Below are 24,739 nucleotides of genomic sequence, written 5' to 3'. Positions count from 1 at the left end.
GCAGTAACATCTGTAATTTGATTCTGAATTTTGTTTGGCAGCAATTGACCGTTCTCGTTCAAAGCCTTATCTCTACTCCGTTTACTTAAAGGAAGGGTCGTCTTTGCAATGCTTCTTGACCTTGACACCAAAAAGGGTAGGTTTATGGAACAGTGGTGATTAAGTTAATTAAAATCATGCTCTGTGATATTTCTGTGGTGGGAGAAGAGAGATGTTAGATAAACATTTTAGTCTCTGCAATAGTTTTATAATTAGTAATGCAATTCTTAAGACAACAAGTTCTTAAATAACCTTTTTATAACTTCAAGTGTTTGCATACACAAAGAAAACACACTTCCTCAATGGATTAAAAGTGGTGTAAACTAACACTGAATTGTCATACCACATATTCATGAAATCATTCAACAAACCAGCAGCCGTCTTCTTTTTGCAGCTGTTCTCGCCTGTATTCCCAGATGCCCAAGAAACTGCAAATGTACATGAGTTTTATGTGTCATAAAGACTGGAAAAGGTGCTTTCTGGTTGAGCTATTTGAGTGGAAAAAAATTGAGATATGAGACTTTAAGTTACTTTTAAATCTGAAAATTAGCATTTTATTGGCAGTAACTGTCAATAGAGGGTACTCAAGTGAATTTTAAATCCAACCCCATAGAAAAATGCTTTGGAAATGGAAGATTTGGGGTTTCTACATATGTGGAGAACAATGAACTGCAAAAACTTAGTGTATGATATCATAAACCAGCTTCAGAACAAGCAGCTGGGGATCACTTCTACAGCATATAAATCCATTGCATTATCTCTGTTATTAATTCTTAAGGTAAAAGACATTATGGATCTTGAAAGGGTCAGGATTATTCTATTTCCACCACCACCCATCTCCCACCCCTGCCTTCCCAGCAGTGTAAGATGGAATTCCTTTGTTCAAAGCATCATTCAAATAATATTTGTATATTACAGGCTGTGTCCGATGACGTGATTTTCTTCTGTGTACACATGGAAGCTGTGTACACATGGATTGAGTTTATAGCCTATACTCTACTCTGAAATAATTTTTCCTGACAGAATATGAGTCAATAGATTTATAAAAAAATTCCTTCTGTATTATGGCAGGCCTTGAATTAAGTGAAAATAAATAGTTGTCCTATGTTTTTAAGTGTCAGGAAAGTATAACATTTTACAATTGTTTGCAAAATGGTGCCTACAGAATATCATGAGTGACCTATAATCAAACTGGAGAAACTCAGCAAAGGAAAATGCTGGCATTGTCCATTGAGTAAGAAGGGCCAGTAATGGGAATACAGGAGTAGATAATGCTCTTGGGATAAGCTATGTGTATGGCATTGCAAGCTACAAGCTGAACAAGAATTAAGAGCAGAGACTACCATACCAATAGGAATATTTTTATTAAAAAAGCAAGTAAATTAGTTGTTCTAATCAGGGCTGATAACACTTCAGCTGCACACTGTTCCCATGTGGGATGCCATGTTTAGAAAGAAGTGGGACAATTCCACTTGGAAAGAAAGTCTGAAAGAAAGCAATGGAAAAGAGAAGAACTCTGTTTTCCATTGTGACATTTGAGCTCTATTACTATTTCCTTTCCTTGTCAAGTTGCAGGATAGAATAAAAGCAGAAATATTCCAAATGACATTGCTGTAAATTAATATTTCTGAAGAATGCTGAAATAGCAGGTTGCTCTCTGTGTTTAATTTAGTTTGTCTTGTCAACATGATGTTCAGGATTGCTGTTCATTATTGATGAACCATGTCCAGCTGTCATTTGGTACTGGTTTACACTGGCTTAAGTGAAGACAAGGTTATGCCAGTTGGAAGTCTACTTTAATTGTGGTATAAATTTGGGAAAACAATTTTTACACCACTTGACGGGATCAGTTTTGTAACTGTTCTTGCAAAAAAAAAAAAAAAACCCAAACAAACAAGCAAACAACCCCTAAAAAGAGAACAAACAGAAAAGGCTGTAGAATATTGCACCTATTGATTACAGATTTTATTTTTTGTTTTTCAGACTCTGGGTCTAAGTGTTTTTCAAATCTTAAGAATAATTTTTGGCAAACAGAAATAACTTCCTTCAGAAATAAGGAAATAAAAACTTCAAAAAGGAAATTTTCTTGGGGCCCCTCATAGCCAGCTAATAATTGTTGCTTTAATTACATTTTCTCACCAGATTTCTTTTCTGATTTTCCAGTTTTGAAAAAAACCGAAAACCCCAAATCTCTAATCTCTGTGTGTTCAGCTTCCTCTATTCAGGTTTCACAGTTGCAAGTGCTATTTCCTGCCTCTGCACTGCAACAGCTGTTTCTGATCTCATCTCTGTTTTTTTGATAACTGCTCTTCCCCAGCTTACCTCCCAGCTGTTACAAACCTTCTGTATCCCATCAGGTCACATTCTCTTCTGTCTGCCTTCTGGTTTTACTAGAACTTCCTGCTGTTGTAGTCATTACTGACAACACTACCCTATAAACCAACAAACCCCCACTATACTGATGTTTTCTTTAAAAAGTGGATACTAGGGCTAAGGAAAAGTAAAAATAATTCAGGAGCACTGCCAAAAACATTAAAAAAAAGCATGAAATCATTTTAGTGTACTTAAAAAATTTATTAAAGCTACCTGAATTATTAATGTAAGGTTGCAATTAATTTAGTCTTGAATGCAGTCTTGAATTCTGCTAAAAAACATTTCAGATCAACAAATGTAGTACATATATAGGAATTTTGAAGACCTGCTACAACTCTCACTAAATATAATACGTATTAATACATGGGATATCAAAAGATGCTCTTAGAGATGAAATGTCTTGGCATGCTTAAAAGAATAAACCTTAAAAACTGATCAGGCAGTTCCTTCAGTATTCCAAGTGAGAAAATGGAGTCCATGCATTATAGATAAGGCTGGGATGTTGCTCAGGCACATTGTGGCTGTGCCTTGCTGTTATTGCAGTGTCTTTGAAGGTGTTAGAGGTGACAGGACTCTGCATCTCACTGCAGAGATTTCAGCCTTAGTGTTTGGTAGCTGTATAAGTCAGAGCTGTCAATGAAAGCAGTATTGATATCATGTATATGTTTATAATCTATATCTGTGTCTATATCATCTTTATCTATCTGTCTGTCTGTGCTTCTTCAGGCAGGATGATCCCCTGCTCACAGAGGTCCTGCAGGGTCTGCTGGGGACAGCATGCAAAGCAAAGTGCAGGAATGTAGTGATTCAAAACGAGTATTTTATTTTTTTTTTTAACCTGCTGAAATAAAAAATTCCAGCATCATGGAAAAAGGGCAAAATACACAACTGGGTAGTAAAGAAGCCTTGGAGTGCCTTTGATTGAGATAAACAGAACAAGTCACACCTGTCAGAACTTATTGCTTAAGCTTGTTGTAGGGAGTTGGCAGGTGTTTAGGTGGGGCTTTTTGTCCTGTTAAATGACATTTGCCCCCCCCTTTTTTTAATGAAAGAACAGATTTGTCGTGTAATAAGTGAATTCTATGGAAAATCTGCAGCTGTGGAATTACAGGCTATTGTTGTTGCATCATCTCTGACCATATACAAAGGAAAGATTTAATTTTATTGCGGTGCTTTGAATGATGGCTTTGAACAGCAGTTACATTATTCACTGTGGAAGCTGCTTTTCTGTGATATAAAACAGGAGGAATGAAAGATTTCAGTATATCTTAAAAAAAAGCTCATGTTAAATTTGTGAGAAGGCTGGGAGTGTCTATTGGATTCAACTGAAGGACATAAACTCTTGGCTTTGCAGTGAGGTTTAAATTTGAATCAAACTGATTTTTTCTAATGTACATTTCCATTTTATCTCCTTGTATCCCTGCTGAATTTGTGTTTTAGAGGTATAAATAAAGAAAATTTAAGATCAACCTTTTCACAAATGCTTCAAGATACTTGAACAATCTGCATGGTATTATATGATAAATACAAGAGTATTATTATCTTTCACAGATGTTTTAATGTAATTTTAAGTAATAAATTAGCTTATTGATTTACTGGTAATTCCCTGGGAAGTTGTATTGTGAAAGAAAACACTAATTTTAGAGAGATGTTACATATTCTTTATGCTAAACAAACTATATGACTTCTGAATTAGCAAAATTTTTATTCAACCTTGAGAATACATGCTCTATTAGAATAATAATTAGAGAAATAGATTTTATTCTTTCTAAGATATAGTATTGCCTTGGAATACTTAGTAAAGATAGAGATGAAATAACTGCTTTGAAAGTGTTTTTTGAAAATAACGATACTTTTTTTTCTGCTCTCAGATTGCTACGTGACAGCTGTGCTTCAGTTTATTTTTGATCCATGAATTTTATGTAAAATACTATTTTACTTGTGATGTTTGATGGGGTGCTTTTTCCCCATTTTGTTTCTTGTCTTATATCAGGTATTTAGGGCCAAGGCAGGAAGCCAGTCAGCTCCCGAGTGTTGAGCTCAGAGCTACCAAACTGTTAATATCAAACTTATTTCATAAATTGAAATGAGTTTTGGTAGCAGAGATTTCATAATCTCACAGATTCTTTATGACCAACAGCTTCTATTTGTTTAGTAATTCTAGTGAAAAAAAAAAATTAAGATGCCATCTGAATAAAAGTTTCTAAGTAAGTTATTTTTATTTGAAGAGTTAACTTATGGTGGCAACCTGACCAGCATCCTTTGGAGGTGTTCCATGTGAACATGCAACAAAAAGCTCCTTTGTCTCACCTGTCTTTTTAAAGTTTCTTTTGAAGTATTTTGATTCTAAGACTGACTTTGTAGATGATTCCTCCTTTCCAGCCAACATGCATAATCAGTGTACATCAGGACAGGAAAAATGTTTCTTACAATGATATTAACAAACAGGAGTGTTTGTGAAAGAACTCTCTCTAGGTTGCTTCCTTCCTGCCCCTTCCCATGTTCTCCAGGGTGTGAACTTAAATGCAGCTTCAGGAAAATATCTCAATAGATAAGTAACTATAAAGTATTCATAAATTATATAAAAAGCAATGACAAGTCCAGTAATAGTCCAAGGATTTATTTTTTAAGTATTGAAATTACTTTTTAAAGTATGTAATCTTGCAAAAGAGGGAATTTTCTATTATGGAGTTTGAAAAATCAAAAATTAATCATAAAGAGGTTTTTTTTTTATATTTATAGAAAGAAACCTAATGATTCTGCTTGCAAGGGGAAGTCCTAATAACTGAAATGAGTTTTTAATTCTGTTTCAGCAATATGTGTATATATTATAATCTGATTTCTACTTAGAATTTTGAAAGGATTTCTCATTTGTAATGTAATTTACATAATGTGCAATTAATGTATGAATAAAATAAAAGATCTGTGATTTGTTCTCAATTATATAAATATATTTCTATGAGTTATTTTGGCCTTGAATTTGTACCATTGTACTTCGTAGCAAAAGTAGGTTTTCAGTGAACATCATGATCTTCATGTAGTGAATTGAGTCTTTCACATATTTACTTATGTTTGCCAGTTCTTAGAAAATAACCCCTTTGTTGTATAGTAAGGAAAAACCAAATTTCCCTGTTAGTTGGGATGAAAAACAGGTTTTGATTTGCTGATTTGGAAGAGGGAGAAAGGGATTCCATTTTTTGCTGTCTGACCTAAACATACCAGCATTGTTGAGTAACAATTGCAGTGCAAGACTGCACTCCTTTGCACAGCCTGTGCTGTCATGAAATCTATAATAACTAAACATTTTAATCTCACCAAACTTAAACAAAATTAGCTTTGTTATAAGAACATATTTTGAAGATGTAACTTGATGAAGTGTTTTATGTGGGTGACTTGAGATACTAAAAATAGAAGAGTATATAATTCAAAGCAGGAGATTTTTACTCAATCTTTTTGATGTATCTTGAGCTTTAGTTACTAAAAAATATTAAATGTCAATTCTGAAAAGCCAGTTATATGTTATAAAATCTAATAATTATTAGATTTGAAGTATCAATATAAAACAAGGGACTGTGGTAATCTTGCTGCAAAAACTTGCTCCTCATTCCATACTTTTGAGCTAAGCACAAAAAGACAGAAAATTCCACAAGGCTCAGCCCACACCTCACTCTCCAGAAGTGTGTAATTGTGTGTCACAGACCGTGCTGGAACTCCACACACTCCCGTGTGTTTGCTTCTCAGTAGGTGTTGCAGATGGATTTGTGCTTCATGCCCTGCCTTAGGACACTTTTGGTTTTCTTTCCTGTCATTTATATATTTTCCTTGCTACCACAGATGTGAAAGTGAGGAATGACGCACTATTTTCTGCAGGTTTTGAAAGCTTTTAAATGATTCATAACATCTTTATATAGCTGGTTTTGCTGCTTTTTCTAAGCAGCATGAAGATTTTATAGGTTTAATTCCTTTCTAAGATTTCTGTGGCCTTCAAGGTGAAAACAGGATTTGAAGGACTCTAACAGGGGGTTTAGTGCAGATTTGGGGTTTTTTTTTCATTAACTTTATTAAGGTTATCCATACGTTTTTTCTGGAGAACATACTGCCTTAGTGTGTTGGTCCTTGGAAAGACAGAGCAAGAGGCAAGATCTCTTTGAAAGTGCTTTTTGAAATAAATTTGGTCTTTCTGATGCACAGTCTGTCAAAAAAGAAGATTCTGTACAAAACACACCATTTTTTAAGTTTGAAACCCCACTTGGGAATGTGATAGCACAGATAAAATGAGGATCAAAATCACTGGAATTTAGGCTCCTAGAATTCAGTGGCATTTCATCACAAAGGTTTTAAGAGTTATTTTTTTCCCCAAGGTTTCTCAATTTTAGCTTATATTTCACCTTTGATCTCAGAGCCCATTTTGTTTGTACTGGGTGTACTGTAATGGTTGACCTTTGCTGTTCAGCCTTCGAGAAAGGCTTCCAAAACTGATGTAGCTTTGTTTTCCCTCCTCTTTTCTGACATAAGCTTCTGCATTTGGGCCACGGCTCCCGTCGTTTTTCACTCATGAGGGTGGCAGGAGTGGAACACGACACTGTGACTTACCAGAAGCCTTGTCTGTAGCTCTGCTGATAATCCTGATACTTTTGGTTATAGAACTTTTCCTTAATGGGGGGAAAAAATACCTGGGCAATGCTTACTTAGAGAACTAATTCTGAGTTCCAATAAATGAAAATCCTGTTATCCAAAATTTCAATAATTCTGCCAAAACAGGAATGTATGTTCAGATGGTTCAGGAGGTACCTATGATTTTTTTGGGAAAATTACCACAATATTTTCTTTCCCTTTAGGTGGCAGTATATGACTTCATTCTCCCAATTGCTGTTCCTCGGGTCAGTTCCCCAACTCCAGTTCCTACCATGCCTCTGAAGCGCGGTGGCCCCACGCTCCCACCACCCCCGGAGATCCCAGCTCTGCCCAAGTGTAAAGTCAGAGCTATTGGTGGGTGAACAAGGCCTTTAAACACCTGCTGGATACATAGATTTGGAGTGATATTTTTGCTTTGCAGCGAATGGCTTCTTAATTACAATTTGTGTAATTTGTACATTTATTGAACACTTGCAAAATTTTCAGGTTTTGATTCGTGTTTTTAAATATGCTTGAAGCTGAACTTTCTGTACCTAAGCATGATGTGGAGAAAATATTTGTTTGTATTTGCCTTATATCAAAATAGTTTACCAAAACTATTTTTTGTGTCTATCCATTTATTAGTGTTTCTAGACTACTACATCATGCAAGTCCCAGTAATTACAGCAGTTCTCTGAAAAGTGTAGAAAAGTAGCATGTCAGTCATACTCTTTTGTAGAATTCTCCTATCAAAACTAGGATCTCTAGATGTATTTAAAACTCCTTTGAAATGCCTCTGAATGGCCTTCATCCCATCTGGCTTGTCAGAGGTTGTTAATAGCCAAAGATACAGGCCATTTGCCTGCAGCAAAGAAATTGATATCTTATATAATTATTGTCTGCTTTTTTTAGAAAGAATTTGTGGTTCTCTTTAGTCTCCTGTCTTATTCTCACTGTCATGTAGATCTATAAATTGTGAATATTTGAATACACTGGCTTTCCTAATTTCAGATTTTAATGTATAACCACTTTTTATTTGAGATGGGAGTGAAGTACAGAGTGTCTTCCTAGAATGATGTTGGTGTAATGTTTAAATCTCTTGGGAGCACCGAAGGAGGCTTGGCCAATTAAATGCGTAAAGTGGGGTAAAAGCAGCTCCTAATTTATTAGGATTTGTCTATATTTGACTTTTTCCCTTTGTTTCTCTCTTAAGTCTTTTAAGATCTTTTACAATATCAAAGAAATCTGAGAGATCTTTATTAAATCTTGTTATAAAAGTAAATTAATATTAAATGTTTCTAAAATACATGTAATTTGAGAACATATAGAATAAAGGTGAATGTACATATGTATATGAGATTATTAGGAAACACATCACTAAGTGAAAATATGAATCCAAGTCACAAATTTATAGTGCAGGAGTGATTTAAGTAATGTGAAGCGAAAAGAAAATGTTTATTTCCTTTTGCCTTTCTTTGTGAAATAGATGCAATCACTAAATCTCATGGATAATTGATAATCTTATCCAAATTTTATCACAAATTTATATTTTGCTATGTAGACTTTCTTCAAAAGTACATGTATCAGCCAAGTAACATAATAGAAAAGTGAATATATAATACTTTCAAGTCTAAGAAATAGTTGAAAAAATGAAGTGTGGCTTCTGTTAAAATTTGAGTATTGAAATTAAATTCTTACTGGGTATCTTAATGGTCTGGGAGGAGGCAGAGAAGTCTAAATAAGTTTCTTGACTGCTCAGTATTTGAGATAAACATATGGGTGCAGGCAAATAGCCAGATTATTTTTACTGTTAAAATAAGAAGTTGATGATTTGATTACATTCTGACAACTGTTATTAAATAATTTCAGATTAACATGTTAAAAACTAAAATTGAGTAAAAAGTATCTTGCAAGTTCTAAGCCTTGATTTGGCAAATATGCCTAATTCTCACTGCTGGATGCTTTATGGCACATTAGTTTTCTGCTTTTGCAATTTTTATTTTCCTGAGATAGTTGTTCTGGTTGACTGGGATTCAGACTGCACGGGATAGTGTGGTTGGCATTTAAATCAATATCTTCTATTTGTGGTCTTCACCCTGAGAAGAGAATCACCCTGATCTTGGGGTAGTCTTGTCTTTTAACTTCAGTGTAGTCCATATGTTTTCAATCCATCAGGAATCTGTTTTTTGATTTACTTTTTTTTAAAGACAAAGATTGTAAACTGTTTCAGCACTTGGGAAGGAAAGGAGATCTTTTTCTTAAATACTTATAAGACTTTTCCCTGTGGAAGTGTTTATGTGTATGTAAGAAAGAACTGAAAGAGAACAATCTCAAACAAAGTGGGACAGGAAACCCAACTGGAAAAGACACGAGTCTAATCTAAACTGGTACAAAGGAGAAGTTTTTACTATCAATGTAATGGCCTCATGGGAGCTGACATACGTTTTAATAATTCAAGTCACAGTTTTTTTGGTTGGGTAGATAATCTCCTTTCCCTGACAGTTTCAGTTGTGCCGTGTTCTCCTGGTACAGGCAGCTTGTGAGAGAGCTGAGGACTTTGTGCGTGACACAGTTGTGTGCTGGTGAAAGGGTTCCAGCAGATCCTGTTCCTACTTTGAAATAATATTACTCTAGAGAGCTTATGTGCCTATGATTTAGAGAAATACAGATAATATTGTTGTGATATATGTGATTAGGAAATTCTTTGGGTTTTTCAGGGGGAGAAGAGAATTGATCAACACTGGGAATGGAGCTGATGTTCAGATTTTAATAAAAGGATTCAGTGTGCTTGCTAGGTTTATTTCCAGTTCTGTTTCCAAGAAGTAAGATGAGGATGTGGGAACACACACCTCTATTTTTCTAAACTCCCACTTCAAAAATTCATATGTTGTGATGATGTTTTGTTCAAGCTCTATGAAATTAGGAGAAAGGCTGTTTTATATAAAATATTCCAAGTCTTGTCTAATGGTTACTATTAGAAATGTAAGTGCATTCATCTGCAGAAGGAAGATCATGTGGCTCTTGTGATATGAAGGAGAGGTGCTGTGACTCTGGTAGATATAAAATGGAAATAATTTTAATGTGACCAAGTTAGATTACAGTAATCATGTATATAGTATGGGAGCATCAAGAAGGGGAGAAACATCTTCCCTAAACACGTATAGAAACAATGATTTTATGAAGGTACTTCGAGAAAATATTTGTCTTATGATGCTGTATAAACATTTTAAATTGTTTTTTTTCTAATAGGACTTCAACCACTTGTGCAGTTTTCTTCAATGGAATTTAAATTTGAACAACATTTGAGTTACATGAATTCCAGTACTGCTGATATGAGTATGAATTCTCAGGTAATGACATTGTCATTGTCATTTTGTTCTGCTTTTGATTTCATGTTTGTCTTTTAGTCACTATAAATTTTATCCAAAATTTAAAATTGGGCTTGTACTAACTCTGAAAATAAGAAAATGTGGGCACGATGAGAAATTGTCGGTGAATTGTGTAAGAAATAGATATGAATAGTATAATTGTGAAGATTTTCTGCATCTACCTGTACCAGTAAATGAGACAGTGATGGTGCCAGGATGCAAATGATTTGTGCCATGATGAGCCAAACAGTGAAACTGCATCCCAGTGCCTTGTATGGTAGTGACTGTGCCAACTGACACTCCCAAGAATTCCTTGTCATGACTTATGGCTTAATGGGGGGAAAAAAAGGCACTAAATTTAATATTTGCAACACAGGTAATTTGTATGAATGCAGAACATTGTATGAATTGTATGAATGCAGAACATACCTGAAGGCTTTGGTTAGAAATTAGAAAAAATATTTTTGACAATGATGAAAATACTTGAAATGCTTTTTCAAGTGCATTCAATAAACAATGATAATACTTAGTCAAGGTATTTTCCTAGCTAGGCATGTTTCAAAAGCTGAGAGAGTAACTCTGAGATAAAGGAATTTAATTTTATTTTTTTGGTTCCACTGTCATCTTACTGAATTGAAAGAATAGGTTTTGCAAATCTATTGTGAACTTTTTCCATTTTCAACATCTCCATCTGTGAGTCTAGATGTGAGCCATGTGTTTAGTGCTTACTGTGCTTCATTTTTATCAGGAATAGGTCCTCATTCTGTTTGTCTAAGCACTCCCACTGTGATGCTTTGATCTATTTACTTCACTTAAATGAGGTTTTTCCATTCTGGAAAGAAAGTATTCGCTTTGTGAATGTGGTGAATGACTGGAAAGCATCTAGCCTGTGCAGATAGGCATACTCACCTTTGCACCCCACAGATATAACAAACTGAGTTCTTCTTGCTTTCCCTCTGGTGTGTTTGCACAAAGAATGCTTAGGAAGGAGCAATGTGAAAAATATCACAGTGTTTGCTGCTTTCCCTCTTTCAACATCACTCCTTTTCTGAAAACATTTACAGAACCTTGTCCTGAAGTGTCTCTCAGAAAACGGTGTAAAATGGAAATTGAATTTTGATGATGCAGACAAAAATATAGAAGATGGCATTTTCAGATTTAGTCTGAGGCATGGACATATTAATGAAGAAGAAGAAGTCAGTATTACTGTGTACTTCTGGCCTCGTAAGTAATTTTATTAATTCTTCTATAGATTGGCCATTTGCATAGGGATGTTTAAATGGCATTTTATGATGAATCAATACTAGTGCTTATTTTGATCAACTAAAGGTTTGTTTTTTTTTTCTGAGAAAACATGACAGCTGCAGACCTAACAAAAAGTGTGGAATCACTGTCTTTGAAATTGCATTATTTGAAAAGTCTGCTTTGCACATAGAAAGCATCAGGTTTTTCATACATAAAGCATCGAGGACTGGGATAGGTGTATCATTTTCAGGGCTGCTACTTCAGATGCATTTAGGTTGGCTGACTTAGGTAGTAAAGCTTTCCAAGGTACTTGGAATGATTTTAAAATTTACTCTAAATAGGCATAATTTAGATAAGAATAGAAATTTCCTGCTTCAGTAAGATTTAAAATCACTTGTCTCTGGTATTTTTGGAGTAGACTGGTCAGGCAACCAGTCCCTAAAAAGAAAAAAAGTAAAATAGATTTCTAACAAAACTTGGAAGAATAAGGGAAAATTATCATCAACTACATAACTCCAGAAAAGGAATAGAAGAATAGGAAAATTAAGATTCTACTTTTTCCCCAGCTAGGTGTTTAGTGTAGACAGTGATGTAGAAGATTCATAGGGTGTAACACTGTACTTGAGCTGATAAATCCCACCAGCAAATGCAACTGATGCCCGCAGAACCCCACCCTGTTGAGAATTTCAGTGCAGTACTTTTGGGGCTGCAGCATTGTCAAGGGGAAGAAAAGTTGTTGTGTCAGTTGGATTTGACACTGAATCAGCAAGTGAGCGTCCCTATCCTAAAGAAAGATGTTGCTGTTATTCTTCATCATAGCACTGAAATCTCTAACCTCAGTTAAGCACTGCAAACAATTTAATATAAATAAAGAAAAATAGAGATATAAGACTCTTGCCATGACTCTATGATAAATTGAGAAGACTGCATTAAGTATGGTTCTGTAAATGTGACTATGCAAGAGCAGTGTTTAATTGCACATGTTGCTTGGAGTTTCTTGTTGCAGACTGTGAAGCAGAGAACAGCATAAAAATAAAAGCCAATATTTTGAATTACAGGATAAATTGTATGTGTAAATGCAGATGTGCATATATACATAAATATGACTGATAAATGACTGTAATTTGAAGTTATCTGTATTTTTGCTGTGTTCCCATATCTTTTGTTTACAGAAAATCATAAATAACTGTAAGATCAATTACCCTTAATTCAATGTTCTAAGTATTTTCTCATGATTTATAACCTATTTATGCTGTACCTTCAGTGCATATCATTATTAGCTCTTGTAAGACAGCATTAAATACATCAAAACCCACACAGGAATTTTGTTAATGAACATGGGGCACTAATCACATTCATAGGCTTGTGCTGTAACGTTGTTAGTATGTGGGGGGATGAACAAACTGTAAAATGAACTTTGAGTGTGCATTAGGATAATTTATTTAAATATGCTGCAGCAGTTATGATAGAGTACAAAATGCTATAATAAAGTGCAATGTTTAATTAAATGGAAGAGCTTATGTTGGTGGTAAAATCATGCTAACTGTTAAAACAGTGCTCTAAAAATAGAGATTTTCAAGAACTGAAGACATTACTGTGATCCTCTTATGCTGTTTTGTGGTATAATGCATTAACATTTTAAAAAATTTTTCACTATACCTAATTTCGATATGAAAAAACTTATCTGCAGCAAAGGAAGTTACAAGGAATTTGTGCTCTTGGGTTCCATTACTGGGAGTTCAGAGATGCTGGATGTTGTGATGATTGTGTAATGGGCACAGATGACAACTTTGATACTTTGATTGTGTGATCTTTCATTTTTAATTTTTTTTTTCTGCAACAGCAAGCTATTAAATAACTGTGACCTTTAACAAATTCTGTGAAGAAACTATTAGTTTGCTTTTGAGTTTTTGGTTTTTTTTATTTTTTTTTAGAATACATGTAAGTTCTAGCTGTCTGTGGCTTTTCAGCTTTGAAGTCTGTATTTCACTGTATTTTTTTTTTTTTTTTTTTTTTTTAGAATACATTTAAGTTCTAGCTGTCTGTGGCTTTTCTGCTTTGAAGTCTGTATTTCACTGTATGCAAAGTGCTCAGTGGTAGCTATTAATTCTGAAGGGGTATAGATGCAGTAACACCTGAATTATCATAAGGTACAAGCCAACTAAACTACAAACATGCTTTTGGGAGACAAATGTAGGAACTGTATAACCATATAATAGAAACTTAAGAGGGTGAGAAGAGCAGAGGGTGTTTTTCTTTTCTTCTCATAAACTCTGAAAATATATTATAGAGTTGCTATTCCTGGAGAAGAGAAAATATTTCCCATATAATTCTACAGATTTTGTTAGTCCTTGGCAGATTTAGATTGACAAATTTTTAAGTACCATCAAATATCCCTAAGGAAAATGTTCACATCTGCTGGACTAGAAATTAATGGTGGTATATCAGAGCGTAACAGCAGCCCAGGCTTTGACAGCAGTCATGAAAGGTGTGAGGAGTAGAATAAATTCTTGACTTCAGCAGTCATTTCAGGACATGACTCTCATTAATTTCTAAGTAATTTATTTAACATGAAATATCCTGAAATCACTGGTCCTAGGTGTTCCAAACTAATGAACAAATCTTAATGAATGACAGAATTCATGTGGTTTTGCCTTTGTGTCTGTTTAAAATGATGGTATTGCATTGTCCTGGTGTTTGTGACATAAGCAATAATTTATTGGTTTACATACTATGCTGAATTTTGGTGTTAGTAAATGTGTGGATCCACACACAGGATGATCAGTGATGCAGGCACTGTCTGTTCTGGTCTTTGGGTGAGCTAGGGATTCTCTGGCATGGAAAATGTAGGTGGAAAATTTGTATGAGAAAAGCTTAACACTACTATTGCCTAACTTTGAAACTATGGATAATATAAATAATTAAAAATGTGAGTTAGTGAAAAATGCACATTCTTTAGTACTGACATGTGCTCCTGTACTTTTCTTCCTTCACTGTGTTCCATCTCTATGGTATTTATTGTTTATGTCCTTTCACTTCACCTTGTCATACATACGGATAAAGAGAGGACACCAGAAATACAGTTTAGTTACAGCCCAGCTGTTGGATGGGCTGGTACATGGGAGGAGCTTGTATAGAACATCCTTTCTTATAAGCTTGTAAAAAATATCCTGTTTGGTTCTTCATCCATCTCCATGACTTTTTTTCTGATGCTTTTTCACCTTTCCTTTCTCTCCATGAAAGAGAAAATCCAGAGGAGGATGTGTTCCTGTTGTATCAAAACCTGGAGGCAGAATCTTTTTAGCCTTCTCAGCAGTATTGTCTCCAAAAGCTGGTTTACATTTAACATAGAATTAGTTAGGTGTTGCAAACAGGGCAGCAGATTCCCCTTAGAGCTGGTTTTCAGTTTGCATTTTTGTGTTTGCTGGTTTGAAATGAAGGGATCCACAGGTCATATTCTGGTGGCATAACAGCATCCATGATGCTCTTCTATTGTCACCTCCATTAGGAAATTAGCTCTTACAGGGAGGGAAAAAGACAAAGTACTTGGAAGACACTAGATTTTCTTCTTTTTGTATGACAGTGACAGCTCTTTCTTTCAGTGGAAGTAATGATCTGAGATAATCTCAAAAGACCCTGTTGTGCATTTTGTTCCCTGAGATAGATGTGTTCGTGAAAACACATAAATGACATAATTTTTTTTGCTATCTTAATTATTGGGTGAGGCTATTTTCCTACAGATCTAATCAAGGGGAATCAAAGAAAAAGGTGTTTTTTTCTCAAAAATTCAACGAAACTTTTTAGGTTGTTTTACAACACATTACTGAAAATTTATTTCTAAATCCAGGAGATGTTCATTAGCTTGCCTCAAAACTGCTGATTTTGCTAGCTCTTCAGCAGGTGAGAATGACTGAGGGCTGGGTAAATGGCACTGCATGGTTTGGAATGTCACTTTCATAGTTTAGCAGATGTGGAAGGAAGTACTTTGTTCCTTGAATTAGTGAAAAAAACCCTGGTTTTCCATCCTAGAGAGAACTGCCTTGCAGCAGGGAGCAAGATGCCTGAGGAGGGGCAGAACACAAGGAAATCCTTATCCCTGCTGTTGTCATGCCCAGCTGTGCTGGGCATAGAGAGCATACGTGTGTAGAGAGCACTTGGAGAAGAATATTTGGTCATCCCTTCCCTTCTCTTTTGGTGGACTCAGCAATATTAGGGTTGTAGTTGGACTTGATGATCCTAAAAGCTAAATGATTCTGTGAAATGGGAGATGCTCTGAGTGGAGGGTAGAACCTCCTGCTGTCTTGTGTGAGGCTGCTTGGCCACTCTATAAGTTTTGGAGGCATCTTTGAAGTGGTGTAATTGCACTCTTACACTTTTAAGTGTAATTTAATTACGCTTAAAAGGTACTAACCTTTCCTTGTCTTGGCAGTCAGATGCTTCCAATAGTTACTCCTTTATAAAATAAGCATTCACTGTGTCAATTAGTGTAATTAAAAGTATGACCACAATCCTTAAAATTCTGCTGTTGTATTGGTATTATATAGAATGGAATATTAATGCAGTAAACTCATTTATTGAAGTTAGACAAAATTCTGACAAGTTAAAAAAATGTGAATTTCTGGTTTGCTAAAGGCAGGTGTTCTGAGCTTTCTTAATAAATACTCTTCTCATACAATATTTATGTTATGTTAAAACTACATTTTGAGAAAGAAAGCAGTACTAAATAAAAAAAAATTCTTAACAAACAAAAATTCCAACCTTAAACCTCTTACTATAACTCTTTTACGTTCCTGTATTTATGGTATTATAAATATGTTTTTAAACCTTTTCAACAGCTTGTCCTGGGACATACACATCTGAAATAATGTTGTATCTAAATGATAATTCATCACAATACATACTAACATTGTCTGGCACTATGAGGTCACCAAAAATGGAGTTTCATCCCCCTTTTTTAATGCTGATGCCAGTTCCTCTGGATGTGGAAACTGAAGCAGTAGTCACCATCATTCCACAGGATTTTATAAGGTAAAAATCTCAAAGTATATTTTTTACAGAAATCCTGAATAATTCTTTGTTTCATTCATTTATGAAAAAATGAATTAATATTTGTGAATGTTAGCATTAATTTTATGCTCAGCAGAAGAATGTGTATATTTAAGAGAAAATTAATGTAATTAATATTGTTGAATATTCAACAAGCCCATGTTTTTCCCTCAAATGTATCTGCTTCATCAAGTGTCTGTCTTCTGATATCTTCACTCTATGAATTTATATCAGAAATAGAAAATTACTATGGATAGCAAAAAATTCAAAGCAGAGACTTACCAGGAGTTTTTGTTGTGTTTAGCCAGATACTAAGGTTTTAAATCTTATTTCTGTTTTTCACATTGTGGCAACATAAAATCTTTCTGTAATTTTATTTTTTCTACTGCACTGGTTTGAGGTTTAGCTAACTGAACATTGGAGGGTGGGTTTTTTTTGGGTTTTTTTTTTTTTTCCTTCTTTCCATGTGAGGTTTTATTGCAAAGGACAGCAGAAATGTTTTTATCCTGCCACTTGTTTCAATAAGAAATCAATATATTTTTTATTTTTCTGTGGATCACTTACTTCATCCTGGTAATCTTCATATAATGTAGTATAACTTAACATTGCAACTATTCAAGTTTTTAAGATTTATCTTTTCTTTTTGTAATTAGTAAAGAACAGTAATATTTGTTTGCTAAGCTTGTGTAATATCATTTCAATACTAGAATTACAGCAAAAATGTCCTTATGTTGTAAATTAATTAAATTACCTTCAAATTATTATTGTCTTGTCTGAGTTGTGCTGATTTGTCAAGTGATTTGTCTGTTGTCAGTAGCTCAGTGGTTGGAACTGAAGGGATTCCACATGGGCCTGGACTGACTGCTGTTCTTATTTCAGAGCTGAAACCTGGAACTACATAACTACATACTGAAGTATCTTCAGCATCTTCACAAATTTACCCTTAATATTTCTATTTTATAACTTTCTTTAACTTAATTGTGCAATAGTGCAGTTTAATGAGCACTAATGAAACTTCGGAGTTTCAGAAAACTCTTTATGCCTTTTGTAGCACAATTAGTAGAAATTTCATTTGAATGTTCAGATACTGTGGGTCAGCATAAAATGTTCATATACATACAAAAAAAGAAAACAAACTAGCATCTAAATGATGGAAGAATTTTATTTTTTAAATTAGTTTTGTTTGATTTGCACTTGAGAACTAAAGTTGTTATTCTGTATTCAACTGTAAAAGAGTTTTGTGAATGTGAGAATCTATGAATTTATTACTGCAATCCTGTGACCATAAACACCTACTATTTATCCTTAACACAGGCAATCACAAATTAGAGTTAGACTTCCTCAGCTTGAACTTGCAGATGGTACCAGGACTTGCCCTTTTTCTGTGGAGTTCCCAGAGGGACAAAATATTGTTCTTTCATCAGATGGCACAGCTAATGAACTGACCTGCCGTATCAGCTTCAAATCATCTAAGCCAATGTCATTTTTAGGGGAAATGCTCTTCATTGATCAAGAAGACAACAGGTAATGTGTGCAATTCCAGTTCACCTGGGGGAAGGTTCCAGACAGACCAGGTTGGATATAATACACAGAAATCACAAGAGTTGGGTAAAGGAATGCAAGAATCTATTATTATCACTGCTTTTAATGAAGGAATGGGACCACAGCGGGGCTAAACATTATTTATTGCTCAGATAAATTAGTCTCAGATAAACATCAGTCTCAGAGGCTGTGAGATTTCAAAGGAGCAAGCAGTGGGCTATAACTCAAAGTAGTCACAAGTGCTTCATTCCAAGACAATATGTAACTTTCTAATCCAATGGACAGTTACCACAAAGTTTATTTTTCTTTTCTAACCTATCACCTTTACTTAATTCTGCTGCACTGCAGATACTTTTATCCAGTGGGCTACTATTACGTGTCCACAAATACGCTTCTATTATGACTTCGAAACTCTTAGCTTGCTCTATACAATTACACACCTACATTGTAAACCCTTCACCACCTTACCCAATACAGTTTCTTACTTACTTAAGGTATATTCTTACTTACAGCTATAGTAAGTTTATGATTTTTCTACTTAATGTCTGTGCACTTTATTTTTACATGAATCCAAGCTTCTTCCAAGGCTGCAGATCAAACCCTTCAGTGTCTGTGGAAGTTTCTATCTTTCAGTTTTCCACAAGAATCCTCTGAAAAAAATGAAAATGGAAGATAGACATTTATTTCCTTTTTTCAACTGAATTACATTCATGTCTAAAAATTTCCACTTTGGTCTCTTAGATAAAATCCATCTAAGTGTCCATCTTAAGGTCTTGTTTCAAGATCTCATTCATATCTACTGATAACTTCTCTTGTTCAGCTCTGCCAGAGATGGGATGAGAGGGTGAGGACAAGAGGAAGAAAGATAGGCACTCCTGCTATTAAAGTCATTCCTGTATTTAGTAGTTTAACTAAATCAACTATTTTGAGGGATAAATAATTCCATCCTGCAGCTTAGAATGGGCTTTTAAATAAATATAAAACTAAATTTTATATTTTTTTATGCAATTGTTATGGATCTTTAAGTTATTGCTGCTCTCTAGGTTAATATTTCAAATATTTCTGTATAGATTGTCAACCAAGAATCTATTTGTTATTAATTTTATTTAATTCTAGGATTTAATCATTGTGTGGGGTGTGATTCATAAATCTGTGTTAAAGCTTGCTGTAATTACAAGAAAAGGATAATTTAAGATTATGATCAAGTCTAAAATGTAGCTTCTGAGCTGGCACAGGCACAATATTTAGTTTTAATAACTTTTTATATGATGCACTAGCAGCTTCTCAAACCTTGTTACAGAGAAATAAAAATTCCGTCTGAGTAATAAAAATTTTTCTATATTTGCCATTAAAAGGAAATAAAGAATATGACCCTCAATTTAAAGGCAAACTGAATGTGTTTTAAAAAAAAATAGCAAATAAAATTTATCCAAGTAACCTTAACAGCCATTCCTGCTCATAAGAGTGAAAGAATTAATGCTCCAGAATGTCAAATCATCTCAGAGTTGTTGCTAGGTTTTAAAATGTAGAACTAAAGTATTTGTTAATGGACAGAAGTCATAACAGCAGTTTGCTAATGTATATGGGATTTTCTGGCAGACAGTTGAGTTGTGGGTGGCTTTAAGAGCAGGTGGTATAAAGTCTCAGCAAAACTGAGTGAAATAACACAGCATCAGAAATAAAAGAATTATGTGTGTGTCATTGGTCATTGTGGGAATATCATTTGGATTGGCTTTCAGATGGAATTATTTTTATTGTAACCAGAAATAATTCTTTCCTTCACTTAGAAAAATCTGAGTAAGCAGCCAATTCTGTAATCCTGACCATTTCCTTCTTCTTCTATTAAACTCCATTAAATGATAATTCCATGATAAATCCAAGTCTGGATAACACTGCTAGTATTATTATGTGCTGTGATACTGCACTCTGTAATAATATGTAGCTGGAATATTTTGTTCTCTGCATATCTTCCCCTCATTCCTGCCAGCCCCCATGGGAACCCTGTGCAACATTTTCAAACTTCTAACCTGTTTCAACTAATTATCTAACCATTTGAACAATTTGTTTCAAACTGTCTATCTAATGAATTTGTACTGCTTTGTTAATTTGAGTATTTTAAAAAGACAAGATTTCAGGGTCTTCTTGATCTTTAATAGTAAAACAATGAACCTATAACCTTTTATAACACCTATAAAAGCTAACTGGTCTTGAAAAAAGTTCCTGGACTGTTTAATAGGCTGTGAAATCTCACAGTATCTGTTGCTGAAGATTAATTTATCAGGTGTTCTCTCTTTATATTTCCATTTTCAAAGTGATAATATATACTTCAAAATGATTTGAGCTAAACTTTTGAACTCCAACTCCTATTCTGTGTTCTGGGATATTCTTATTAAAATAATCAAGTCCAGATTTTCAGAGGTTGGTAATATTGTATTCTACAGCTGCTTAGAAAAAACCCCTTAACTTCTAAGCAGAACTAGTTCTAGGCACATTTCAAAGCAGGAGTATTGAGGAGAAAAACACTTCACAGGGGTTGACCCTGGCTGGATGTCAGGTACCCACCAAAGCCTCTCTGTCACTCCCCTCTGCGGTGGGAAAGGGAAGGGAAAATATAATCAAAGGTTAATAAGTTGAGATAAGAAGAGTGATCACTCACCAAATACCCTTATGGGTAAAACAGACTCAAATTAGAGATATTAATTAAATTTATTACTAAAAAAAATTCAAAGCAAGGTAATGAGAACTAAAATACAACTTTACAAACACCTTCCTTTCACCCCTCCCTCCCTCCTAGCTCTACCTCTTCCCCAGCAGTGGAGGGAAAGAGGGAATGGGGGCTGTGGCCAATTCATCTCACATTTTCTGCTTCTGCTTAGGGAGAGGAGTCCTTCCCCTGCTCCACCATGGGCTTCCTTCTATGGGAGACAGCTCTCCATGAACTTCTCCAGTGTGAGTCCATCCCATGGACAGCAGTCCTCCCCAGACTGCTGCAGCAAGGGTCCCTCTGCCATGGGGTGCAGTCCTTCAAGGACAGCCTGGGTCCCCCATGGGGTCACACGTCCTGCCAGGAAACCTGCTCCAGGGTGGGCTCCTCTCTTCATGGGTCTCTCATGGGTTCACAGCCTCCTCTCAGCATCCCTGTGCCCCATTCTGGGTCTCCTCCCTGGGCTGCAGGTGATCTCTGCATCCCTGTGCTCTGCTGGGCTGCAGGTGATCTCTGATCCCTGTGCCCTCCTGGGCTGCAGGGGCACAGCTGCCTCACCAGGGTCTCAACATGGACTGCAGCTTCCAGCAGCTTCTCAAAGCCTCCCCTGTAGCCCCCCATCACCACCAAAACCTGGCCATACAAACCTAATGCACTTAGGCTCTGTAGTATTTTGCTTTTCTAAATTCAGGTCTAAAATGTCAGTAGGATTGATTCACATAGTCCATACTTAGTCCTAAATAATGACTTTTTTGCTTTAAAACAGAGTGAACATTGGCTAGAGAATAGATAATGTTGGATTTGGCTGCTTTACAGAAAACATTTGAAAGATGACAGGCAATAATTTTTTACAATCAAATAATATTAGATGTAATTGTAAAAGAAAACTGAAGAAATATATGGTTGTCATTTATGCAATAATTTACTGTGTGCACAGATTCCATTACATGGAACATATGAAAATGCATTAATTTCTAATAAATGCGTAAGTGCATAATTCTAATATTTCTTTAAATCTTTTTCTTTTTGCTCCTTTGAATCCAAAGCAGAAGAAATTACTCTTCTTTACATAGGACCGATAGGAATTCAGAAGTAAAAGTTAACATAAAATCAAAGACTGTCTTGAGCACGCATTTAATAAATGGGAGAGATATTTAGCTATGACACATATTTTGCAAAAAATCCCCTCTGCAAACATGGCATGTGTATATATTTGTTCTCTTATTATTGTTATGATATATTTTAATTTGATGATTATATCAAGAGTTTAGCAGAAAATAAATTTTTCTGCCATCTTGATTGAAATAACATTATTATTTCTGAAAATAAGTAGTGAACAGGCAATCAAAGAAAATGGTGCTCTGGGCAGCAAAATATACTAGAATCCCCACATGTGGTGTAGATAGGTTGGTGTGTCATTGATGACACAAAGTGTGCTGAGGTCTTTTCCTCCCATGGTCTACAGTTCTCCCTTCCCTCTCCCTCTACCACTGAGAAGCCATGGAAACTCATGAAATTTCTGAATTTATTCACATTATTCATGGCTGGAACTTTAGGAAAAGAGAATGTAGCCTCTAATAACAATATAATAGTGCTGAGACACAGTCACTAACCCAATTATGGATTGGTTCCAGTTGTTTTGATAGTCCATCAGATCTCAGTGTCTCACAGGGGAAAACATTCCCTTTGCTCTTGGGAAGCGTGTCCAAAGCATCCAGCTCTTTAATAGGCACTGCTGGCAAATGTCAAATCCATGTATTCTGCTGGCATGCCTGGGAGAATAGGAGCTGTCAATTTCTTTCAAAATCATTCACATTACATGAGAAAGCAGGGAGCTAGGAAACATTGGACTTCTTGATATTTGCATGCTGCTTTGCAGCATTCATCTGACCTAAGAATATATTGGCATTTTACCTCAGATAGTTGGAAGTGCTTTTGAAAACAAGGATGGTCCACACCCATTAATCACTCTGTTCTTTTCTGTGCTTGTGGCTTTCTGCCATTGTGATGGTCCCTGACAGCTGAAGCATCTCTTATTCAGGAATTAAGTGCTAACGTCACTGCTGCTACTAGAAAAAAAAAAAAAAAGTGGATGCTTTCCCAGCTATAAGTCTTACATATAGCATGAAATTATGTGTCAGCCACTGTTCATTTTTGTATTATGTTGGTTTCCGGGGAAGCCTGAGCTCCTGCTGCGAACTATAAGGTCCCTTCAGTGTGGGGGAACTGCTTGTTTGTGAATAATGGCAGAGGTGGCATGGGTCATCTTTTCCTCTTCTTTCCAGTTCCATCATCTCTGGATCTGTTGTAGGATTTTTGAGGGGAGGGAGGAGGGCAGGTCTTTATTGATATTTAAATTGCAACTTCCCAGCATCTAACATTGTGCTTTATTCTTAAAGATCTGTAAAATGCCACAGTCTTAGGCAAGGTTTTCTTTTGTCAGTAATTGCTCCTGCAAGCAATTTGTTTAGTTTCCTAAACTGGCAGTGTGAGTTTCTCTTAAATATTTTTTTAAGTTTACACAAATGATGTTGCTACAGGAATTTGTCAGTTAGATGCTAATGGATTTGGATTTTTTTTCTCATTAGAAATTTAGTGACATTCTGCATCTCTTAATGAATACTATTAAAGAAGGGTTATTTAACTATGCTGACATATTTAGAACATTTGGTGTACACTGATACAAATCACTTGTTTGTACTTAGGAAACACCTGAAACGCTATAGAGCACATTAAAATGGATAAATATATTTTGATTTGGGTTCTTTTGTCTTTACACAAACATTAAAAAAAGTAATGGAAAAAACCCCAGAGTTTCTTTAAGAGAAGTGAAATAACTTCTATAGAAGCTTTGTTTACAGTGTTGAATGGTATTTTTCTGTCATCACAGTTGGAGCTTTACTTTTGGTGATCAGCAGGTTTCAGATGTTGGTAAACACAATCTATGTAACGGCCATTCTTTTGTTCTGTGTTCTTTGGAAATGTGCATTAGGAAATAAACACTGGAGTAGCAGTGGCAATGATGGTTCATGTAGATAACAATTTTTTTACTTGCTTTAGTAAGCATTATAAAACCAAATACACTGAATAATTTAATGTATTAGTGACTTCACATTTGCTAGCAATACAAGTAACTTTCATTCTAACAGAATAATAAAGACTTTTCTCATATTTAATTAAACTCTGCTGCAAATACAAAATAAATATGTTGTACAAGACTCCTAGTTTTGTAACATAATTTCTTTAATGATGTTGTAAGTCAAGGTCAGTGGTACAAGATGCTTTTACATGTACAGAATGCACATGTCTTTGTAATCTCTCTTCTGCATTTGTATGCTACAGTGAATGCTTTTCTATCTAGTGCCCTCTGACTCAGTTCCTCAAAGGCATATGATAAATAGTTAGTTCCTAGCACCTTCACTTTTCTGCCATGTGAATGGAGTGGCATTATTTGATTCTCAGATTAAATTTTTAGGTACAGACTCATTCTTTAATTTTCTTTCAAATAGCACTTCTGGGAAAATGCTGTAATAAAGTACTTACTGATGAGACGTGGACAGGTGGCCAATAAATGAGTTGATATTTATTATCACATAATGCCTAAGGTTGGAAAGACCTTCCAGAGATCATCTCTGCCCCTCTTCAAAGAATCAATTCCATTGCCCAGTTAAATCTTTAGTATCTTCAAGGATGAGACTCCACAACTTCTCTGGGAAGACTTTTCCAGTGTTTAGCCACTGTCATGGTTTTGGTTTTGGTTTGTTTTTTTCTCTTATGATGAGATAGAATTTCCTGTATTTAAATTTGT

General features: G+C 35.1%; 1 protein-coding gene across 1 annotated transcript in view; it reads left to right on the top strand.

The window, feature by feature from the left end:
• CFAP47 (cilia and flagella associated protein 47) overlaps nt 1–24,739 on the top strand; it is a 258,908-nt gene that overhangs the window by 26,524 nt on the left and 207,645 nt on the right. Inside the window, exons 21-26 of the mRNA XM_041399915.1 lie at nt 42–136; nt 7,251–7,401; nt 10,276–10,376; nt 11,459–11,618; nt 16,475–16,667; nt 18,000–18,209. Coding sequence (XP_041255849.1) covers nt 42–136; nt 7,251–7,401; nt 10,276–10,376; nt 11,459–11,618; nt 16,475–16,667; nt 18,000–18,209 — 910 coding nt within the window. The remainder of the gene's footprint in view (nt 1–41; nt 137–7,250; nt 7,402–10,275; nt 10,377–11,458; nt 11,619–16,474; nt 16,668–17,999; nt 18,210–24,739) is intronic.

This window comes from Onychostruthus taczanowskii, unplaced genomic scaffold, assembly GCF_017590055.1.
Source record: "Onychostruthus taczanowskii isolate IOZ18803 unplaced genomic scaffold, ASM1759005v1 scaffold17, whole genome shotgun sequence".
Classification (NCBI taxonomy): Eukaryota; Metazoa; Chordata; class Aves; order Passeriformes; family Passeridae; genus Onychostruthus; species Onychostruthus taczanowskii.
Note: the sequence above shows the minus strand (reverse complement) of the source record. Positions and strands in the feature narration are given on the sequence as shown.